We start from the raw sequence: 21,907 nt of genomic DNA, 5'->3' as shown, positions 1-21,907 counted from the left end.
GTGTGGGGCTGAGGGAGAGGAGCTGGTGTGGGCTGGGGGGTGCTGCAGCTGCTGGGGTGGTGGAGAGGGCTGGGAAAGGGCTGCGGGGGTTTTGGGGTTTTCACCCCAATCTGGGGTAACCCCTCGGCTCGGGTAGCACCTGCGGCGGGACACGGCCCTTGTGTGGGGTCGGGGGAGTTAAACTTGGGCAAAGTTAGCGGTGGAAGAGACAAACAGAGAGGTGCATCCCCCGGGGAGCCGTAAACGAGCGGTTTTCATACGAAATGCGCAAATAAATGCAAAGCTTTGCTTCTTTCCACCTCAGCCTAATGATTTCCAGTATTTTATGCAGGGTTTCTTTGCCAGAGAGGGATGCTACCCAGGAAAAATTACAGACCGTGGCTGCGTATTGTTCAAGTCTCGGTTACATCTTGTGAGGTACCTTCAGCACGGAAAACACTTGACTTCCAAAGCAAATCTGGAGTAATAGATTTTAGGAGTGAAAAAGGACCATTAGCTCAGCTAATGTGATTTTCTCCATAGCACAGACCAGATAATATCACTCAGTTACTCTTCTATTGAGCCAATAACTCGCGTTTGTAATTCATGCAATTTCCTTTTAGTTCAATTTAATTTTGTGCAGAATCCATTCTGTTGACACTGATACAGTATATTTATTTATTTTATATTTTTTTTATTTTTTTTGAAAGCCTGCGATTTCAGAGGCTTTGTGTTAAAAATAGCTGCTGTCCTTTGACAAACGTGGGCAGGCTAAAGGCAATTTTCGAAATCGGCTGCGAGCGACGCGTTCGCAGCAGCATCCAGCTCCCTTCTCGCTGCCCTCCTGCTCAGCCCCCGGCTGCAGAGCGGGCGCTGGGCTCCCCCCTGGCATCACTTCTGGCCTCATGTGCAGGAGGAGAAGTCCCTGCTGAGCAGTGAAATAGGTAGGAGAGGAGATCAGAAACTTTTACAGATTTATTATCCCTCGCTAAATGTATTTTCTGGAGGAAGGTGCTTTGGGTTGGGGCTGCTGGGCACGGTTTTCCTCTCCGAAGCGAAGCGCTGTCATTCCTCTTACCTCCAGCGTGCCTGCTCTCTGCTTGCTTATTTTTTTTTTTTTTTTACCCTTTCCAAATTGGAGCACCCAAATCTTCCTCTGGACAGCCCTGGGAGCAAAGTTTGTTCCGGCCAGGGGCTGGGGGAGGCGAGATGTCCTGGGGCGAATAGCTTGGCTTTTTGTCTCCCTGCCGAAATGTCCGGGGAGCTGTGCCCTGGCACGCGAGTCGGAGCGAGGATGGGGCAGATCGTAAACTTGTTATTTGCTGGAGGGGATTTAATCCATCCACGGGACGCAGAGGAAGGGCTCTGCGCTCAGTGCGAGGCACCCAGCCGCAGCAGCACGGTAAATCTAGCCTCTCAGTGGGTTTATTTTTGTATTTGTTACTTGCTGGGGGGCTCCTGGGGCGCACACCCGAGCCTGCAGCTCTCACTGCCCTTTGCCTTCCTGGAACTCAGCCTCGCTGGGGCCAGGCACCAGGCCACCGAGGCTGCAAAGAGGTCGGGGATGGGGGGCTCTGGGAGCTGGCAGCGCGCTGCAGGGCACATTTTGCACCCCCAAGGTGAGCGCATTGGGGCGACGCAGGGCTCGGAGCCCCCACGGCTGCAGGTGGGCTGGCGAGGGCAGGGACACGGGGCCGGGCTGCGTCCCGTGGACAAAGCATCCTCGGGGCTGCGGGGTTTGAAGTTTGCTGGCGAGCTTGTGGGGTGGCTCGGAGCGTCCCCACAACGAGGGTGGTCTGCAGGGTGTGGGACCTTCACTGTGCCGTGGGTGCCGGGTTACCCGAGCTGGCCCCGTCTCGTCTCCGCCATCCCGCCCGTTCTCTGCCTTGCGACTGAACCGAGCAACCTTGGAAGGGTTTTTGGGGCTGTTCTCGGCCACCCTCGGGGCTCTGTCCCTGCAAACCACGGGGACCTGAGGGCTTGGAGACCGGTGGCCCGTGGCCGCCTGCTGTCCCGCGTGAGCCCGGCTTTGTGTGGCCGCTGCGAAGCCGCGCTCCGGCTTGCTCCAGCTCCATCTCATTGTAAGCCCAGCGCGGTTTTGTGTCGGGCCGGCTTTGTGTGTGCTCGGGTGAGTGCAGAAAGCAGCCGGGCTTTTATTTTTTATCACCGGAGGGCCACCCTTCAGCAGGCGCAGCAGCGGCGGCCGATGGTGCGGGCGCGCTGTCAGCGCGGCTCCGCTCTCTGCTTTTACGCCCTGAAAGTTCTCAGCCGGGCTAATAAAACGCGTCGAGTTTATTTTTCCTTTTTTAAAAATAATAATAATAATTGGGAAAAAAAAAAACAACAACAAAAATCCACTCACGGGTAGGGCAGTTGCTCCCTACAGCTCTGGACAACGCCGTGGAGGAAGCCCGCTGGCCTCTTTTGTTCTCCTCTGGTGCGGCCGTGCTGCTGAGCGTAGCATCGCTACAAGCTGCGAACTATTGATGAAAGCTGTTTGTTTCGTTTTCCCTCTGCTAGAAAACACCCACGGGCCGAAGCTGCCCGGTTTTGTGCGTCTGACAGCAGCTGGGGCTGGCCGAGGGGCTGGCGGGGGACTTGTGCTCGCCGGAGACGCGGTGGCCCCGGGGTCGGGCGGTCCTGGGGGTCCGTGGAGCCCTGGCCAGGCAGCGCCGGGCTGTCCCGAGCTCTGCTTGTTTATTTTTCACCAGCTTTGGAGGTTTGGGTTTCATTGTGCTGCAGGGAGGAAGACTTGGGATGCTTAAAAAGTTTTACGTGATGCATCCCCAGTTTCCACCCAGTTTTAGCCCAGTAAAAAACAGACGAAAGGGAAATAAATTAGGGCGGCTTGTGACAGTCCTGCTGGGGAAAATCTCGGTGCCTTTACCCCATCCTGCGCCTTTTGGAGACTGTCTTCAGGAGCCAAATCTGGCCGTGCCCCATACCCCCAGAGCTCCTCGGCGCGAGAAACGCGTGGGTTCGTCCAGCGCTGCTGCCTCCAGCAGGAGGAAAGTTGGCGGGGCCAAAGGCATCGACTTTGGGAACATTTTCCGCGGCTTGGAAGCCCTCCCTGCCTCCCTCCCACTCCGCCGCGCCGTCCCCACCTGCTCCAGGACCATATGTCCCAAGCTGGAAGCTCTCCAGCCCCGAAACAAGGGCCTTTGGTCTGCCCAGTCCCACCAGTTTGGCACCGGTGGGGGAGAGGAGAGGCTGGGGAGGTGCAGGGGGCACCTCTGGCTGGCGTCGGAGATGCCCCAGCTGCTCGGAAAGGGCAGTAAAAAAAAAAAAAAATGAGCAGGGGAGGCAGCGGCTTGACCTGGCTTCCACAAGGCTTTTGTGCGAGTCAGCCAAGCACACGCTTGGAGGGGAGCAGGGCACGGGGACGCTGCCAAAACTGCCCTGTCCCCTTCGCCTCCAAGCCCCGCACCAGCACCTTGCACCCGGGACAGGTTTGCAGCCGCTTTTGGCTAAAAATGTGTCGGTTTTGAGGGAGAAAGCCGCTGCTGCGGGTTTTACGCTACCCACCCCACCGCCTCGTCCCGCTCCCTTTGCGGCCCTTCCCCTGAAGAATGCCGCCCGGGAGATGGCTCCGAAATGTTTGAAATTCTGCCTCGCCATAATTTAATGCTCCATTACCAGCCAGGCCCGCTGCAGGCATGTGACCGTTATAAAAGATGCAGCCTGGTGGCTGCAGAGCCCGGGCAGCCTCCCCCCCCCCGGGTTGTCTTATCAGAGAAAAAACGAGATAAGGGGCTCATCATTAGGGCAGCCCCGTGCGCACTCAGTGGTCCCGGCCAAAATCTGGCCTCGTTCAGGGAAACAGCAGAAAAAAGCAGAAAAAGCAGAAAAAAAAAAAAACAGAAAATAGAGCAGAGGTAGGTGGTGGTGGTGCGCTGGGTTGCAGTGGGCACGCAGAGCCCGGGCTGCTGCTGGGCTCCACGCTCAGCCCCTGCTGTGCCAGAGACACGTCCCCGGTCCTGGGCTCCCCCTGTCCCTCCTGGCGTTGTCCCACGGCTGGTGGGGGGCTTTGTCCCCACTGTCCCGTGCGGGGTGAGCATGAGAGCAGCAGGGGTGGCAGCACTGGTCCTTAATGCTGGGCTGCATGGGGCTGGAGAGGAGAAAAAGTGCAGAGAGGAGAGGAAAGAGGACAGGACAGGACAGGACAGGACAGGACCATGGGCTGAAAAACATCTGGGCGCACAGCTCGTCCCCAGCATCCTGAGGTCTCCAGAAATTGGGGACGGGGCAGGGCTGGGACAAATCCCACAGGGCATGGTGACGGTGGTGGTGGCTATGGGATGGAGCTGGTGGCTAGGGGATGGAGCGGGTCCGGTGTGAGCTGGGCAGGGGGGAGCCACCTCCTGCAGCCCCTCTCCACCTGCCAGGAGCTGCTGGAGCCGGGTTTAGGGAATTTAGCGAGGCCCTGCCCCGGCCCAGGGCGGCAGCCGCCTGCCCGCCCATCAGGGAACTGGTCGGGGAATGCCAGAGCCCGGCTTATCTTTTGTCTGGAACAATAGAGGGCTCGGCCCTATTGTTCTACCTTGCACGCCCAGCCGGAAAGCCAGTCCCCTGGGGCAGGGGCTGCACAGGAGCTGCCTGTGGGGCTGCTCGGCGTGGGGGGGGTTTTGCTGGCACAGACACGGACACGGACACGGACACGGCCATGGACATCGCCATCCCCACGGGCTCGGCAGGTGAATTCCCCAGTTGCTGAAGGAGTTTTCCTGCTCAGTTTTCTCTCCGGGCTCTGGGGAAGGGATGCCCGGAGCTGGAGGGGTGGCGTGAGGGTGGCCCCCGGGGGACCCAGCCGTAGCTGCGTGGGCTGCAGCAGGGCAGTGTTTGCCCCTCTCTCTCCGAGGCTCCTGGGCTGCGATTTGGGTGTCTGGCTGCAATCCCTGCAATATTTGGCCTTCCCATGCCCAGCGGCAGCGCTCTCAGCTCCAGCTGGCAGCGCTAAAAACCCCCTCCCCAGACCACGCTCAGCCTCTTTTTGCTGCTTGAGCTGCACCCCCTGCAAAAAAAAACAGCGTGTGTGTGTGTGCACGGAGCAAATGTGGGCTCCCAGCCCCGCTAAGCCGTGCAGGAGCCAGCCGGGACGAGGCACGTGGAGCCAGGGGCTGCCAAAAAACCCCTTGCAGGCTGGGGGACCCGAGGGGAATTGGGGACACAGCAAGGCGCAGGGGGGACAGGTGCCAGCGGGGCTGCACGGCCACAAAGAGCCCCTTGTGGGCTGCGGGACACGGGGGTGGCGGGGGGCAATCGGACACCCCCTCGCCACGGGGCAGAGCCGCCTGCTGCTCGCCGGAGAGTCTCTGCTCTCCCCTTCGCCGCGTTTTATTTTTTTGTTGTTGTGCGCTGAAAATAATCCTGGCGGGGCAGGGAGGGCTCGTCCCCAAATCTCTCTGCCGTGACCAGGATTTCGTGGGCTTTATCTCCTCCGGGGAGAGGGGTGAGGCGTGAACCCGGCTGGGTGGGGTGGTCTCGGTTTGTGGGGTGGTGGCAGCTGGAGCCTTTTAGCCGGTGCCTTCCCCCACCGCCCTGGCTGCTCGCTCGTCTCCGTGCTGGTTGTGGAGCTCTGCAGGCTCAGAAGCGATGAGCTGGGACCGGGAGCTGCCCCGGTGTTAATTTTGGGGATGGTTTAACCCATGCCAGAAAAGCTTCCAAAATCCTCATCCGCGTCCCCATCCCTCCGGGCTTCCCTGCCCATCTTGATGGCACTTTGCAAGCCCTGCAAGGTGCTGCCTGGCCCCAGGCTGGGGACAGCCCCAGTGCTCTGCCAGGTCTGCCCCACGAGCTGTCCCCTTCTCTTCCCCAGCGCCGTGCTCGGGGTGAGCTCCCTGGGCACGGGGGATGCCGCACGGCCCCTCTGCAGAGGACCCCAGCAGTTTCAGCAGGACAGGGGCGAGCTGAAGCAATGGTAACAGCGTTTTTGGGGCACAAACCAGCCCTTCTGATTTCTCTCTTGCACTGAGCCCCCGTGTCGTGAGCCCTGTTGCTGCTGCTGGAGGCACCCGGAGCAGCGTGGGGACGAGCTCCCCACCGAGTCCTTACCACGGGGGTCTGAATCCACCCCGTAAATCAGAGGAACAGCATCCAAGCGACCCTGGCTGCTGCTAATAAGGGAGAAAAGCCAGGCCGAAAGCATTTTCCTCGGGGGTCTTCATCCTGACCCGGCCAGCCGTGACTGCTGAGCTCTGAACCACAGCGGGGTCGGGGCTTGGGTCGCCGACAGCGAGGGTGTGATGGTTTGGGGGGGTCTCTGGGCACAGCCTGGCCATGGCACCGACGGCTCCTGTCATGCTGGGAAAAATCTGTTGTCTAAATGTCAAAACAGCCCCAGCAGCTGGGAGGTGGTGGCAGCCCCTGCCCCGAGCCCGGGCAGCAGCTGGGGAGGGCGAGGTGGCCTCGGTGGCCAAGGGAGCCAGCACGGCTCGGGCTCAGGGACCCGTTTGCTGCAGTTACAAAGCCACAGAAGGTGAAACCGAAGGTTTCCGGCTCGCTGCAGGCTGCTGGGTTTTGGGGAGCAGGCAGAAGCGTGCGAACGTGGGGGTTTTGTCTTCGGTGCCACCTTTGAGGAGCCCCCGAGCTCCTTCGGGTACTCACGTGTGAGCCTGGCTCATGTGGGAAGCATGGGGGCAACCAGACCCCCTCCTACCCGAGGGAATTCCCCTCCAAACCTGGGGGCAGCTGGAAAAAATGACATGGATGGAAGGTGTAAAATGGCACGAGAAGGTCAGCAAGGGTTGGGGGGGGGGGGGTGCATCATGCTCCGTGCCATGCCCGGGGACCCTTGGTCCTAAAGCGCCCGGGCACGCAGCTCTGGTGCGGGGTGAGCCGAGCGCCTTGGGGTAAGAGCCGGAGAGGAAAAGGGTCAAACGTCCTCGCCCCTCCACCGAGCGATAGGAAAGTATTGTTTATGAACAAGTCGAGTCAAACGTGCCCCGTGCTCTGCCTGGAAATGCTGAGTGAGTGAAATTGCACAAAACGTGCACCGAGATCGGGCCCCTCGATAAGCCCCAGGGCCGCGCCTGGGTGCGGAGAGGCTGCGAAGGAAAGGAGGGCGACGGCGCTCGCCGCGCGGTGCTGGGTGAGTTGGCCTCGGCCTTCGCCTCCTGGCTCTGCTCCCCTTACGGGAAGGGTTCCTTCATTTGCCTTTTTCCCCCCTTTTTCTTTAATTTCTTTCCCATAATTGATTGTTCGCTCCGGATCGATCGCCTTGTGAGAGGTGGCGGCTGAGCAGGCTGCTGGCTGTATCGATGGGGAGGGGGAGGCACGGGGATTTAAGGGGTCCCGGGTCTGGGAGAGGTGCTGAGGACCTCAGCAGGGTCCTCTGCCCTGTGGGACGCTGGTGGTGGGGCCGTGGGCCCGATCCTGCCAGCCCTGCAGGTGCCTCGTGTGCGGGCTTGGTGCTGCGGGCCAGGTTTGCTGCTGCTCCCTCCACCAGCAAGCATTCTGCGAAGGAGGAGGCTTGTTTAAAAATTATTTCTGGTGCAGAAAAAAAGTAAAGAAAGAGTAAATACACGTTCTTCAAAGTTCCTCTCTCCTCCTGTTTCCCCTATATCTTGTTACCATGCTTCGATATCGCTATCTCCTGGGCTTGTGATAAAGGAGAAGAAAGGAAGGGCATGGAAGGGGGTCTTGGAAAATATTACGGTTGCAGGGCTTATGTTTTCCCCTGGAGGATTTAGACCTGCAGGGGAGGGTAATTTTTTTTTTTTCCTGTAGCCCTTCAGAGGAAAGCACTGCTCTCAAAGCCCTGTGAGCGAGAGCGCTTTGAGTGCCGCTGCGTGCAAAAGCGCCGCTGTGCCGAGCCGCGTGGCTTCCCGCCGGCGGTGTGCAGGGTGCAGAGCTCTGCAAAGGCTCAGGAAGGGCTGCTCCCCCCCTGGTTGTCCTCACCTGCAGCCAGCAGCCCCCCTCAGAGCCCTCCTTGCTCCCCAGGACCAGGCTGCAGCGGGTCCCCCCCATGGTGCCACCGGTTGTCCCCTTCTGGTCCCCCTGCTGCGGGGCGCGGCGCTCGCTAAAGCCATTTTCACGCCGACCTGGGTGAGAAACGCATCCAGCTACAGAGCCGAGGCTGGTGCACGAGCCTTTCCTTATTGATACCAGAAGGAAAAATAAAAAACAACAACAAAAACCCCGCGGACTGTCTCGTCCCAGGGCCAGGAAGCGGGGATGACCGGCGCGCTCCCCTGCCCATCACGTGGCAGCCGCTGGGACCGTTCCCCGCGCCCGGTTCCCCCTGGGCTTCGCAGGGCTTTAAATAATTCCAGCGCGACGGAGTTTCCTCCGCTTCCCTGATGAGATCACTCCCCGCCTCATAAATCTCGCGGCCAGGAAGTTCCACCTGATGTGCAGCTTAATTTTTCCCCTACTTAAACCCATCCCGTCACTCGTCTCGCTAAAGGAAAAATCTGTTTGGGCCGGAGCTGCGAAGGCGGTGGACCCGTGCCAGTTTACACCCCGAGCCGGCTCCGGCCGCCTCTTTTTTTTTTTTATTTTCTCCTTTTTTTTTGGCTTGGGTGCTGCTCTCTGGGGTGCAGTGGGAGGTGGTGGGCTCTGTCGGCTGGGCTCGCAAGAGGCTGCATCCCTGCGTGGTGCTGAGCGCCAGGCAAACCCCGCGGCAGGAGCCGGCTGCTTCCATCTCCGGGGTGAAAACATGCAGGAAAATAACACGTGCTGCTCGCTGGGCTTCACCTCCTGCTGTGGCAGCCTCGGGGTTGTTCTTATTCCTTATTTTGAAGCTTTTCTTTAAAATATAGCTTCACAGCAGTGCAGCTGAGGGCGGGCAGAGCATGAGTCCGGCTGTTGCATCCTTAGGGTAAGTGCTGGTAAATCAGATGTGATTTAATTCCCCCTGGGCCAGCGCTCTGGGGCTCTCTGCTCGCTGTCGGATGGGGGTGGACATGGGGAGGGAGGGGGGCAAAGGATGGCAGAGGGGGGGTCCCAGCAAGGCCCTGGTGCTGGGAGGCAGCACGGGGAGGGAGCAGCTGAGTAAGACAGGAAGGCACCGTGCCGTGATGCGTCCCTGGGCCATTTCATGAGAAACCAGAGCCAGGTGGTAAAAGAAACCTCAGAAGCCCTACGAAAGCAGCACCAAGTGCGCGCTGGAAATTGTTAGTAAGAGGGGGGGGCATCGGGAGGAGGGGGGAGAGGCGCAGTTCAAACCTGCACGGGCTGGACCAGATGGGCTCTGGCACCCGGAGGGCGCACTTGGCACCTGGAAATTGCCATTTTCAGGCAGGTTTTTCCTTTCCCCTTCCCACATCGAGCACCCCGCAGGGCTGGGGCATCACCTTGCTGCTCCTGCCTGCTCCCCTTGGCACTGGGCTGCCTCCTCTGGGCACAGCATAGGGCTGGGGCATGGTTCAAGCCCTGGGGTTGTTCCACAAACCTCTTTGGAAAGAGGGACCCAAGCCCCCCAAGGGCAGGGTTCCCCTTGAAGGACTCCGTCTGCTGCTGCTCGCAGGCGCCGTGCACAACCTGGGCCCTTCTCCTCCTTGCATGATGTAGATCCATTCTGCCAAGCCCCCCAGATCCTTTCCTTCCCCTCTGCTATGCCCCCAGATTCATTTTTTTTTCTCCATCTTGCTCGTGCGGATCCTTAAGTGAATTTAGCAATTAACACGTTTTCCCCTCCCTCCCCAAGTTTTGCAGGACTGCTTAGATTTCCCCGACCATCCGAAGGGCTCCCCGGCCGGCACGCATCAGCGAGACGAGCATTTCGTTAGCAGTCCTAGCTGAGGCCCGGAGGCCTTTGGAGAAGGTTGGGTTTGGGGACAGAATGACAAAATGCTGCTCGAGCTGCTGGTAATCGCTTTAGGGGCAAGAACCAGGCTGTAAGAGGAGCCGGGCGTTTCTACTTTCCATCTCAGTGATGGAGAATTGGTGCTGCCCCCACAGAGGAGGCCGTGCCGGAGCTGTGATGATGCGAACCCCAAAAGCGAAGGGGAAAAATCCTTCCCCTGTGGGGCACGAGTCCCGGCCCCGTGGGATCGGGGCCAGAAGGGGAGCTGGGTGCCAGGGGGGCACAGGTGCCCCTGGCTGGGGGTTTCCGTGATGCTGACGCTGTCCCCATTGTGTCACCGCTTTGCCCCGACGTTTCTGGAGGCCGTTATCCTCCCCAGCGGTGACGTTGCCTTCGGGGAGCTGCTGGAGGCTGGACAAAGCGCCGCCTGTTTCGTTTGGGCAGTGGGAATCCCGGCTCTCGCTCAGGCTGGGGATTTTTTCCATGAGCCCCCAAGGCTTTGCCAGGATGGAGCCCCAGGGCTTTCCAAACTCGCCCTTCTTGGCACCGATTTGGTGTTTTTTTCCAGCAAGCCGAGCTCTCGGCAGCCTTCTGGGAAAAAGGCCGGGGCTTTCCGCGGGCATGCCGGGGGCAGGTGAGGTGTTAGAGAGGATGTGCAGAGCTCGGGCTCGCCCGAACGCAGCGCGTTTCCGCTGCTGCAGCGCCTCAGTTTTTGGGGCAGGATGGGTGTGAGCTGGGGACCGAGCGCCCTGCGAGCGCCGCTGCTGCTCGGTGTCCCCCGGACACGTGGCTGTCACGTGGCAGCGGCGTTTCTGCTGCTGGATAAGCTCAGCATCTGGACGTCTTCTGGGCTTAAATCTGGCTTTTTCAGTTAACGCCGGGGGTCTGGTGCTTTCTTTTTGCTGAGCGGTTCTGGGTGGTGATCCTCAGGATCTGTGCAGGGCTCTGGCTGTGAGCCACGCAGGCTGCGCTTCCCAGCTCCGCCGTGTCCCCGCCGGTGTCCCCAAAGGTCACCGTTTCCTCCCGCTAGTGACAGCGCCACGGTGGGGACAGCAGGTAGGCTTTAGGGCCAGGGGCCGGAGGTTGATGGCAATCCCTCGTGAGCCCCCCCAGCGCGAGATGCGAAGCCACAACCCCGCTCTTTGACACCCACCAAAGCCCCTCTCCCATCAGCTGCTGCCTGCTGTCCCCTCTCCGGGCAGGAGCCCACCGGGGGACGTGCCACATCCCCAAAAAATGGCAACCCCATGAACTTCCCAGCCGGGGGCCTTCACCTCGGCCACCCCCGCGGGCACGGCGCGGCCCCGGCAGGAGGAAGCCATCCGTTCTTTTATGTGCGAAGGCACGCTGGGCGGAAAGGCTTGGAAAGGGCCCCGAAAGGACATTCCAAGTCTGGCAGGAAAGCGGCCCGCTCGTCTGGCAGGAGACGGGGCTATTGTCTGTGCCGGTGGCCGGAGGGATTCCTTGGGCCTGTGTGGAAGGAGAAAACCTGTGCGTGTTTTTTTTTTTTTTCCTCTGCCCTCTGCCCAGGGGGTGCTGGGGGCACAAGCGTGGTGGTGGTGATGCGCGGCTCCTGCCCGTGGTGCCTTCAGGCTGGCCTCGCTCTCGGTGCCCCCTTGGGTTTTTGCGCTTGGCCACGCTTTGTGCTTTCTCCCTGGCTGGGGAGGGATGTATGAACTGATAATTTTCTGCTGTAATTGTGGAGAAAGAGGAAAAGAAAAAAAAAAAAAACAAAAAACTGACAGCCTCTCAGCTCCCCTGGCCTACGTGATGGGGCCGGGAATAAAAGCTGGGCAGCCCGACTCGCCCCGTCAAACATTGGGGTGGGAGCAGCCCTGGGGCGAGCAGGGGTGCAGGACCCTGCCAGCTCCTGCGCTCCCCCTCTCTCCTGGGACACGAGGAGGTGGAATTGCCCAAATGGGATCTCCTGTGCGCCGAAATGGGATCTTCTACCTCGTGCTGCAGCAGCTCAGGGGACTTTGTGTGCTTGTGGCTTTCTGTCCCCCCCCCCACCCCTGCACTCGCTGGTGTTTTTACAAGAGTTTGGGTTTCACCGAGCCTCAGCGTGTGCGCCCCAGCCCTGCCGAGCTGCAGGCAGCCGCCCTGCGAGCAGGAACCCTCCGTACCCATCCCGCAGCACACACTGCTGCCTTTTTCCTCCATTTGTGCAACCGGGACGACAAACCCGCAGCCAGGAGAGGCTCTGGGGGACCGGGGGGGTCAGCAGGAGGCACACACTGATCCCCCAGCCGTGGTGCCAGGCTGCTGCCGGCTCTGCCCCTGCCCCTTGGAGCCGTTTTGTGCGCCGCAGGCGGGGCAGATAGGATCAGCCTGCAGCCAGGAAGGGTGGCACGGCACACGGGGAGAATTGCAGGACGTGCCATTGAGGGGTGCTAACGGGGCAGGAAAGCGGCAGGGCAGCGGGGCTGTCGCCGTCCCGAGGTGGCAACCCCTTGGGCTGGAGGTTTGGGTGGCACAGAGCGGCTGGGGCCTCTCGGAGGCGAGCTGAGCAAGTGGTGCTTGCAGGGGATGGACGATTTAGGGCTTTGGTGGTCGTAATAAGCCCTCCTCGTGCTGCCCGAAGGCTCCTGGGGACACCTTATCCCCCCGCCGTGGGCTGGTGGCACTCGTTTGGTGCGAATCCTGCCTGCGCTCTGCCTCCCCAGGCGGGCACGTCTCATCCGCGCGCCGTTCCCCTCCGCCCTTCATTAATCGGGGAACATTAAAGGTGAAGAGCTGCTCCATGAAGACGTGTTCCCGGTGCCAAGGCAATTGTCCCCATCCCTATTGTCTGCGCAACAGAGGAGCCCTTGAGCCGAGCACCTGAGCCTGCCGGCGCAGGCCTGGTACAGAGCGAGCCTGTAACAAGAGAGCTGTGCGCTTTTCTCCTTTTTCTTCTCATTTTTTTTATATATATATATATATTTTTTTTTTCTGTTCAGCAAACCGTACAATAAACCCACAAGGAGGCTCCTTTCAGCAGCCCCCTATTAAAGCACCAGCCCCATTTTAAGAGTGGACTTCCAGTGGCCCCGCGGGGTTTAGGACCACAGGGGGGTGACCTGCCCTAGGAGGGGGATTTGGTATTAGATGCGGTCCGGGAGGGGAGTGCAGGGGCAGGAAGGCGAGGAGCGGGGTTTTTGCCTTTCAAGACAGGCTGGAGGAAGGTGCAGGGGTGCCCTCAGGGCTTTTTTTGCTTCCCCGTGCTGGGTTCAGGTGCTTGCTGTTGCTGCTCCCCCAGCTCCTCTCCGTGCACATGGAGCTGCGCTCAGCGCCCAGCCAAACTCCGTCTTTATTCCCGTCTTTATTCCCGCATCTTCCCCAAATTATAAATCCACCCGAGGCAACGAGCACCGTGCTTTGGTGCCTCGGTTTCCCCACGGGCTGCATCCAGCCCCTTGCTGCTCTCCCAGCTCTGGCTCGGTGGGCGCAGCACCCGCAGCCACAGGGCACGGCTTCCCGCTGGCTCCCCGCCATCCCCGTTTTGGTGCCAAAAGCGCCCTTTTCCTCCCTTTTCCTCCCCGGCCGAGGCGTGCCGAGGGCACACGAGGTGTGTTTTTATTCTGGTGAGGCCGGGAGGGACGGGACGGGACGCACGGGGTGGCAGTGCCCGGGGTCCCCTCCTGGCCGCCCCCCGAGGTGGGCTGGGGGGCAGGAAGGGGCGACGCGGGCGGTGCTGCAGGATGCGGGCAGATCCCGTGCGATGCCGGGGCCGGGAGGAAGCCCACGAGCCCAGCGAGCGCAATGATTTGTTCGGAGAAGGGCAGGGAACTGAGATTAAAAAAAGCCCTGCTAAGATCAGAAACTCTGGCGCGCACAGTGCCCCATTGTTGAGCTGTCACACTTCCCTTTACTTTATTGCTTTTGTCCAACACCCCATTGTTCCACTTCCTTTTGTCCCCTATTCAGAGCCCTGGCTTTTCATTACCCAGCCGGCCTTGTTGTTTTCGTTTCTTTTGTTTGAAGTTCCTGAGAGGAAGGTTTTATTTTCAGCGGGTTGATTAATTCGCAGCTTGAGCTGCCCTTTGTTTGTTGTGTCACCGCTGCCCCCAAGTCGGGCAGCCGGCTTCGGCCCCTAGCCCATTTTCGGGGGGCCCCGAGATGCTGGGGGGCAGGCGTGAGCCCCCGGAGGCTGCAGCAGGTTTTTGGGGTCCCTGCTGTAGGGTGCAAACCCCCAGCACACCGTAGTCCCTGTGGCCCCTGCGGTCTTGCACCCTCCAGCCTGGCCCCCGGTGGTGCAAACCCCGTCCTTCGTGGCCCCCTTTCCCCTTTATTCCTCCCTGATTTGTGAGCCTGGGGAGGGCGATGTCTGAGCCTGGGGAGGGCGATGTTTGCTGCCAGTCTGCGCAGCCTGAGGGTTGGTGGCCCAGGAGGGGAAATCCCCGCAGGGAGCACCGCAGTCGGGCTCTTCCCCTCGCCCCCGTGCAATCCCGTTGCGGTCCCGCCTTGTCCCATTTGGGAATTCGGCCTCTGCCACCCGGCACTGGCTGACCCCATGGAAAAGGCTGGCCGTGGTGATGCTCGGTGTCCCCCCCCGGGTCACTTCAGAGCCCTGTGGTGCCCAGCCAAGGGCTGGGAGCCCTGGCATGGTCACGGAAACCCCACAAAACAGCGAGGGCACAGCTTCACCGACACCCCTGCAAACCATCGGCACGGCGCACCCAGCTACGGGGCAGGGCTGGGCGAAGGGGTGCCCCTTGCTTTGGGGTGGGGGGGAGCAGAGGGACCCCATCACCCCGCTGATGGCCCCGTTGCCCCGCAGGATGTCCATGAGGAGCCCCGTTTCTCCCCACCTGGAGCTCGATGGGGCGGGCAGCATGGTGAACTGCACCATCAAGACGGAGGAGAAGAAGGAGGGCGGCTACGAGTCCCCACCAGGGGCTGCCCCCAGCGCCGAGCCCCGACCCAGTGACCCCCCGGGACCACCGCCGAGGGAGGGCACGGACCCCCAGGCTCTGCCACAGGTGGGTCCCACGGCTGTCACCCCCCCTCCAGCCCCCTGGTCCTGGCCTTGACTGAGCCCGGGTCCCACCGTGCTGGCAGCGCACTGCATCCCGCCCCGGGCAGACGGGGGTTGTTGTTTCCCCGAGCTTTTATTTCTCATCCTGAGGAAATGAGGCTGCAACCTGAGGCTCCCCCAGGCTTTCTGGCCGCTGCCGATGCTCTCGGGTCAGCCCTGGGATTTGCCTTTGGCCTGCAGCCCTCCCTGGCCGCCTGCACACCTCCTCCGCACGGAGTCCTAGGGCCACCCTCTCATTTTCCCATTTCAGTTGCTCTCGGCCATCCTCTCCCCCTGTCTCATAGCCCTCCCGGGCCCAGAGGAGCAGGGCAGCCTAAATAATTAGCAACAACCTCCTGCAAACGAGTCCTGGCCGCAGGAGGAGCGGAGATGCTCTCCAGCAGGGCTGCTCCCCAGAGGACAGGGATGTGCCGCAGGGTCCCGTGGCCCCGTAGCCAGCCTGGTGGGGCTGGCTCCGAGCATCCCACCAGCTCAGCACCGCCTGCCCGGAGCCCCGTGGATGTCCCCATACATGGGAACCTCCCCCAATTGACCCCGTGTGTGTTGCAGGAGTCCCATTCGCCCACCAGCGATGCGCTGGAGCCCCGGCGCTCGGCCTTCGAGCCGGCTGTCAGCAGCCAGGAGAAGCTGGACTTCAACAAGAACCTAAAAGAGGGTAAGAAAGGCTCCTGTGATTTACCCCCTGGCTGATTTTGGAAAGATTTAGGATGGGAATCGCCATCCCGTGCTGTTTTCACGTGGCTCTCCTCTCCTTCCCTCCTGTCTCCTGCCTCCCCGTGTGCCTGCCGCTGGGGACAGTGATGCCAACCATCGAGAAATTGCTGTCCAGTGACTGGAAGGAGCGGCTGCTGGGCCGAAACGCTGCCGAGACCAAAGAAGTGAAGGGTGAGGTCCCCTCCCTGCCTCCTCGGTGCCCACGGGGCCGGCAGCTTTGTGTCCCCCCCCCCCACCAGCAGGCGTGCGCGCAGCTTTGTGCGTTTTGGTGTTTCGTAACCAAAACGTTCATTTGATTTTTTGGGGGGAGGGGAGGAGGGTTCCTGCTAAAAGCTTGTTCTGAGGACACACAGGGATGGCAGAGCACATCGGGGTCTGTAAACATCCCATGCATGGTCCCCTGGCCACCCTTCGCCCACCTGATGCCGCTCACCCCTTCCCAAGCCCCCTGACCCGCAGCCTCGCGGCTCCTTCCCTGGCGCAGGAACCCAGGAGAGCCTGGCGGAGAAGGAGCTGCAGCTCCTGGTGATGATCAACCAGCTGTCCACGCTGCGGGACCAGCTCCTGACGGCGCACTCGGAGCAGAAGAACATGGCTGCGATGCTCTTCGAGAAGCAGCAGCAGCAGATGGAGCTGGCGCGGCAGCAGCAGGAGCAGGTGGGCTCGGGCACCCCCCCGGCCGCGGGGACTGTCCCGTTGGGGATGGTTTTGGTGTCCTCTGGACGCAGGAACGGGACCAAGGGGATGAGGAGCAGGGGCAGGGGCGCCCTAGAAGTGGTGGGGAGGTGGCTTTGGCGTCGGGGGCTGAAGGGTTTTGGTGCTATAAGTGCGGGGCTGACACCCCTGCCACATGGGGTGTGGGTGACACGGTCCCTTCCCAGCCTATTTCTCACCTCGTGCCTGTCGAGGTGACGCAGGGACAGCTCAGTTAGCACCCTACCCACCCCCGGCAGCCCACGGGGACCTCTGCAGCCTCTGCTTTGCTGCTGTAGGGCAGCTCGTGCCCCGCTGGGGCTCGGGGCTCCCTGCTCCCGCGGCTCAGCCCCGCTGTCTCCCTCCTGCCAGATCGCGAAGCAGCAGCAGCAGCTCATCCAGCAGCAGCACAAAATCAACCTGCTGCAGCAACAGATCCAGGTAAAGGCGGGGATCACCCCGCTGCCACCCCGCAGGGCCAGCCCGAGGTGATGTCGCGCACGGGGAGGGGGTCACCCGGCCTCTCCGCTCCTCTCCCCCTCTTCCCTCCAGCAGGTCAACATGCCGTACGTCATGATCCCCGCCTTCACCCCCAGCCACCAGCCTCTCCCCGTGACGCAGGACCCCCAGATAGCGCTGCCCATCCAGCCCATCCCCTGCAAACCAGGTGAGCGGGGTCCCCCGGGGCGCAGAGGGGCACCCCAAGGGGTGGCCCCGTCCCCCGACGCCTCCGTCTCTGCTCCCCGCAGTGGATTACCCCGTGCAGCTGCTGCACAGCCCCCCTCCTCCCACGCTGAAGAGACCCGGCGGCTCGAGCCACCTCCAGATGCAGGTACAGCCCCAAAGCATCCGTAAACCACCCCAAAAAAAAAAAAAACCCACAGCTGGGGGGCTGTGGGCAGCACATCACCCTGCCTTCCCTCCTCCGCCGCAGGAGACCTCGCAGCCGCTGAACCTGACGGCCAAACCCAAAGGCTCCGAGCTTCCCAGTGCCTCCAGCTCGCCCAGTTTGAAGATGAGCAGCTGCCAATCCCTCACGCCGAGCCACGGGGCCACGAGGGACCTGCAGACCAGCCCGTCCAACCTGCCTCTGGGTGGGTTCCCAAAAGCTTTCATCCATCCTGGGCACCTCCTAGGCGCAGGAGACCTCTCTGCTCCCTGGGGTCCCACCTTGCTGCGGTGGGCAGCAGCCACCCCGTGGCTCCGTGCGACCCCACAAGCAGCTCCTGTTGGGTTTGCGAGGGCAGGATGGGTGCTGCGGGGGTTTTGGGGTGCTGATGCTGACGGGTGCTCTCCGGGCTTTGCCACCAGGCTTCCTGGGCGAAGGCGATGCCATCACCAAAGCCATCCAGGACGCGCGGCAGCTGCTGCACGGCCACGGCGGGGCCATGGAGGGCGCGCTCAGCCACCCCTACCGCAAGGTGAGCCAGGTCCAAATCCGCCTTTTCTCACCCCAATCGGTCTCCGTACGAGGCGTAACATCCCTGAGCCCCCTCCCCGCACAGGATCACGTCGGCCTGGATGCTTCCCCGGTGAAGGAGCGGCTGGAGGAGGCCCCCGCGCACCGCCTGGACGAGGCTCTGCTCAGCTGCGAGATGGACGGTAGGGCAGGGGGGCACCCAGCAGGTCCCGGTGGGGGGGGGACACACCACCCCATTCCCCTCACCCCCCGCCCTGAGCCGGCCCCTGCTTTGCCTCGCAGGCTCGCGGCACTTCCCCGAGTCCAGGAACAACAACCACATCAAGCGGCCCATGAACGCCTTCATGGTGTGGGCCAAGGATGAGAGGAGGAAGATCCTGCAAGCCTTCCCCGACATGCACAACTCCAGCATCAGCAAGATCCTGGGTGAGTGCCCCTTGGGTGGGCAGCCCCGGGCTGTGGTTTGGGGGTGAAATGAGGAGCAAAAACTCCTCCTGGCGTTTGGTGCAGCTGGGGACAAGGTCTTAAAAATGCCAAGAGGGACAGGGGGAGGTGTGCGGGGAGGCGCTGCATGGCAGGGACGAGGATGGGCCCAGACCTGCTGCATTTGGCCACCCTGGGTGCATTTGGTCCTTGGGTGCTGCTCACACTGGGGGGGTCCTGGGTGATCACCCCACGGGTGACCACCACCTGCTGGCCCTACAGAGCACCGGCAGGGTCCTGTGGGGCAAATCCCTCCTCTGCCTGATGGTGCCCTGGCCAATTCTGGAGCCCGGCACCATGTTTTTGCCACCCTCTCCAACCGGCCTCCACCTGAGCGCAGCATCTGCTCTTTTTCCCCCCTCCCTGCACCCCGAGGTGCTCCTCACCCCTCCGGGATGCTGCTCCGGCACTTGGCACCCTCATGGTGCCTGTAGCAGCAGCATCCTCATCCCACCACCTCCCAGCCCCATGACCCCGGTGGCCCTGCGGCAGCTCGCTGTCTCTCCAGCCCTTCCCCGCGGCCGTTTCGCCCCAGCCTTTGGCTATTAAAAGCGAGCGGTGCGGTCTCCAGCGAGCCCGTCCCGAGGGCCAAGCCGAGCGTGCGGCGGCACGGCGCGGCCCCGCTGTGGGTTCACCTCCAGCGCACGCACCTCGCTCCGCCGCCGGCTCGTTTTAGCAGCTCCGCTCGGTAAAGAAGAAACGAAACAACCACCAGGCTTTTCCCTTTGAGGGAACGTGCGGGCAGGATCTGCTCGCAACCGCTGGGGACCGGGGGGGGAGTCTGGGAGCGGGTGCTCTGTGGTGTGCTGGTTGCTCTCACGCTCGATGTCCGTGGCTTTAAATAACCGGCGCTGGTTTGGTTTTTTTTTTTTTGCCTGGCAGCCGCTCGCGGGTGCAAATTTAGCAGGTGAATACCTGCAGGCGAGCGGTGCTCACCCGCATCGGGGGGGTTTTGGTTCCTGTGTGCTCTCCGGCACGGTTGCTCCTGAAAAAGTGGGCTCAGCACGCAGGGCTGGGCAGGTGGAGGAGGCCTGAGCGAGGTGGACGTGGGGCGTGCACGCCTCCCTGCTGCGCTTTCCCTGGGGTGCCCGGGGAGTGGTGATGCTCCCCGGGGAGCTGGGCTGGGCTGGGGGGTGACGGAGACCCAAGGGAGGGATGGGGAGGCTCAAAGAGGATTTTAGGGCGTGGGGTCTGTGGAAATGTCCAGCCCAAAGGCCTGCTCAGAGCCCTGCTGACTCCACGGGCAGATGAGGATGCTCAGGGCTGTGCGCTGCTGCCCCTGAGCATCTCCACAACTGGAGATCCCACACCCCGCTGGGACCTCGTCCCGGGGCTGCACCGCTCCCAGTGGGCTGAATCCTTTCCCCGTGGCCCGCTGTGATTCCCCCTGTGGCTGCTGCCTCTCGTCCTCCACCGTGCACCTGTGAGAGGAGCTGAGCTCGCTCTCCCCCACGCCCCCTTGGCGCGGTGGAAGCTGCAGCCGCAGCCCCTGCTCCTCGCCTGAGCCATCCCAGCTCCTGCTCCCTGGTGGCCACCGCTGCAATTCTCCCACCGTGCCCGTCTCTCCCCAGCCCTGGACACAAATCCAGCTTCAGACCTCGGTGTGGCACCGAGGGGGCTGATCCTGTCCCTCCCCAGCCTGTCCCCGGCCAGCACCCTTTGTGCCGTGCCCCCCGCTTTGCTCTCCTGCCTTGGGTGCTGGCGGAGATGACAATAAAGGTCAGCCAGCAGGGGAATTGGAATCACACGCTGGCACAGCCTATTTTAGCTGCAGCACCTGCTCACCGTACCTTGGAGAGGGGAGAGAGGTGAAAGTTGTGGCCGGAGAGGTGCCGGGAAGGTCAGGGCTGGGGACCCGCTCCCGGCACTGCCGCCTGCGGCACGGGGCCCCCATGGGTGCCACCAGCCCTGGCTCCCATCTCACCTGGGGCAGCCGCATCTCCCCAGGTCCCCACGGTTTGGGGCTGCGTCCCGCTGCCCTGTGCGAATCCAGGTGTGTGCAGCAAAAGGGGAACGTGCACGAGCACGACTGCCACGGGAGCATGTGCGCTGGGCTCCTTGCAGCAGGTTGGGGGAGCTGTGGCACGACAGGAGCAAACCGTGCACCCCCCAACCCCTTTCTGCCCAGGTTCCCGCTGGAAATCCATGACGAACCAGGAGAAGCAGCCCTACTACGAGGAGCAGGCGCGGCTGAGCCGGCAGCACCTGGAGAAATACCCCGACTACAAGTACAAACCCCGTCCCAAACGCACGTGCATCGTGGAGGGGAAGCGGCTGCGCGTGGGCGAATACAAGGCGCTGATGCGCAACCGGCGGCAGGACGCACGGCAGGGCTACTTGATAGGGTAACTTAATAGGGTGGGGGCAAAAAGGGGGTCGTGCGCCCCCCCCCTCCCCAAACCCAGCAGCTGACTGCATCCCCCTCCTCCTTATCCCACAGGCCGCAGGGCAGCCAGATGCCCCCCTCCTCCTCGGACGTGCTGTACCCGCGGGCGGTGGGCATGCAGCTGACGCCCCCCCTGATGGAGCACTACCTGCCCCGCAGCGTGGACCCCAACATGCCCGTCATCGTCAACACGCGCAGCCTCAAGGAAGGTGACGGTGGTGGTGGCGGTGGCGGTGGCGGTGACGATGGGCACTCGGTGGCCGACGGCGAGATGTACCGCTACAGCGAGGACGAGGACTCGGAGGGCGAGGATAAGAGCGACGGCGAGCTGGTGGTGCTGACGGACTGAATTTGGGGCTGGGGTGGGGGGCAGGTGGGGCATTTTGGGTGGTGAGGTGATGGAGAAGCGCTGCAGGCTGCCGGGTGTTTGGGTACGTGGCCGTGCCGCCCCCAATGCGTACGGGGTGGCTGCTATGGGTGCCACCGAGCTGTCCCCCCCCCTGCACCCCCTCCCAGGAGGGGATGGGGATGTGGGAAAACCTCCCGAGCATCACCCAGCTCTCCACCCCGGCACCACAGGGACCCTTGCTGAGAGCCTCACCCACGGCACCCGCCAGCCCCCCAGGACACGGGATGGGGCCACGCTCAGCAGAGCCCCCCCCCAGCCCCGCTGCGTCTCCCTCCCGGCCCTCGGAGCCTGCCAGTGAATTCCCACGGAGCCAATTTTAGCTCTCGCCTGGCCGGAGCACGAGCCAAGGTCTCTGAGGAGCCCTTTATGCTCCCGGCAGCCCTGGCCCACTTTGTAAATAAAGCGGGGGCTGTTCCCCCCCACCCCGCGCTGCTGCACCAGCCCCCCAGCAGCCCCTGGGTATTTGTCGTGATGCCAGGGTGCATCCCTGGGGGGGGGCGAGGGGGGTTTCCTCTTGCCCCAGGATGGTGAGCTGCACCCGTGACCTGAGAGAAAAACAGGGATTTAAAAAAAAAAAAAGGAAACTAAAAGAAAAAAAAAAAAAAGAAAAAAAAAAGAAAAGAGGGAAAAATTAAAAGATAAAAGGAAAAAAAAATAAAATTTAAAAAAACAGAAGGAAAAATTTAGAAAAGAAAAAAAGGAAAAAATTGGGAAAAGGAAAATTAAAAAAAAAAATCAAAGGAAAAATTAAAAACCCGACAATTAAAAAAAAATAAAATATAAAAGGGAACGTTTTTAAAAAAGAAAGAAAATGTTAAAAAAAATAATAATAATAAAATACGACCTGGCTGCAGCCAGCACCCCCCCAAGGGCCGGCGGGGGGGGGGGCGCAGGGGCGGGCGCGGAGCCCGTGCTCCGCCGTGTGGCCGCCGCTGGGGCTGCGGGCTCCGTGCGCCCCCCCCGGGGGGGGGTCCTGCCTCCTCGCCCCCCCCCCCTCCTGCCTCCTTCCCCTTGTCAGAGCTTTATTTATTCCCCCTCCCCGGGCTGCTGAGGCTGGG

At 61.7% G+C, this 21,907-nt stretch overlaps 1 protein-coding gene across 7 annotated transcripts in view; it reads left to right on the top strand.

The window, feature by feature from the left end:
- Window positions 1-21,262, top strand: part of SOX13 (SRY-box transcription factor 13) — a 36,217-nt gene extending 14,955 nt beyond the window's left edge. For 4 of the 7 annotated variants that reach the window (XM_072028347.1, XM_072028350.1, XM_072028349.1 and 1 more), the window contains exons 2-14: window positions 14,487-14,688; window positions 15,294-15,399; window positions 15,543-15,629; window positions 15,943-16,115; window positions 16,524-16,592; window positions 16,704-16,818; window positions 16,901-16,983; window positions 17,086-17,245; window positions 17,463-17,572; window positions 17,657-17,753; window positions 17,854-17,997; window positions 20,183-20,399; window positions 20,495-21,262. In XM_072028347.1, the coding sequence (XP_071884448.1) occupies window positions 14,488-14,688; window positions 15,294-15,399; window positions 15,543-15,629; window positions 15,943-16,115; window positions 16,524-16,592; window positions 16,704-16,818; window positions 16,901-16,983; window positions 17,086-17,245; window positions 17,463-17,572; window positions 17,657-17,753; window positions 17,854-17,997; window positions 20,183-20,399; window positions 20,495-20,789 (1,857 nt within the window). In that variant the 5' untranslated portion in view covers window position 14,487 and the 3' untranslated portion in view covers window positions 20,790-21,262. Of the gene's footprint in view, window positions 1-8,543; window positions 8,798-9,720; window positions 9,743-14,486; window positions 14,689-15,293; window positions 15,400-15,542; window positions 15,630-15,942; window positions 16,116-16,523; window positions 16,593-16,703; window positions 16,819-16,900; window positions 16,984-17,085; window positions 17,246-17,462; window positions 17,573-17,656; window positions 17,754-17,853; window positions 17,998-20,182; window positions 20,400-20,494 lie in introns of those variants that run through there. The other 3 variants (XM_027445137.3, XM_072028348.1, XM_072028346.1) reach the window with 3 other exon arrangements.
- Window positions 21,263-21,907: the final 645 nt, after the last annotated feature.

The sequence above is a fragment of the Anas platyrhynchos genome, chromosome 27 (assembly GCF_047663525.1).
Source record: "Anas platyrhynchos isolate ZD024472 breed Pekin duck chromosome 27, IASCAAS_PekinDuck_T2T, whole genome shotgun sequence".
In the NCBI taxonomy this organism is placed as follows: domain Eukaryota; kingdom Metazoa; phylum Chordata; class Aves; order Anseriformes; family Anatidae; genus Anas; species Anas platyrhynchos.
This window is presented reverse-complemented; position numbering and strand designations above follow the sequence as displayed.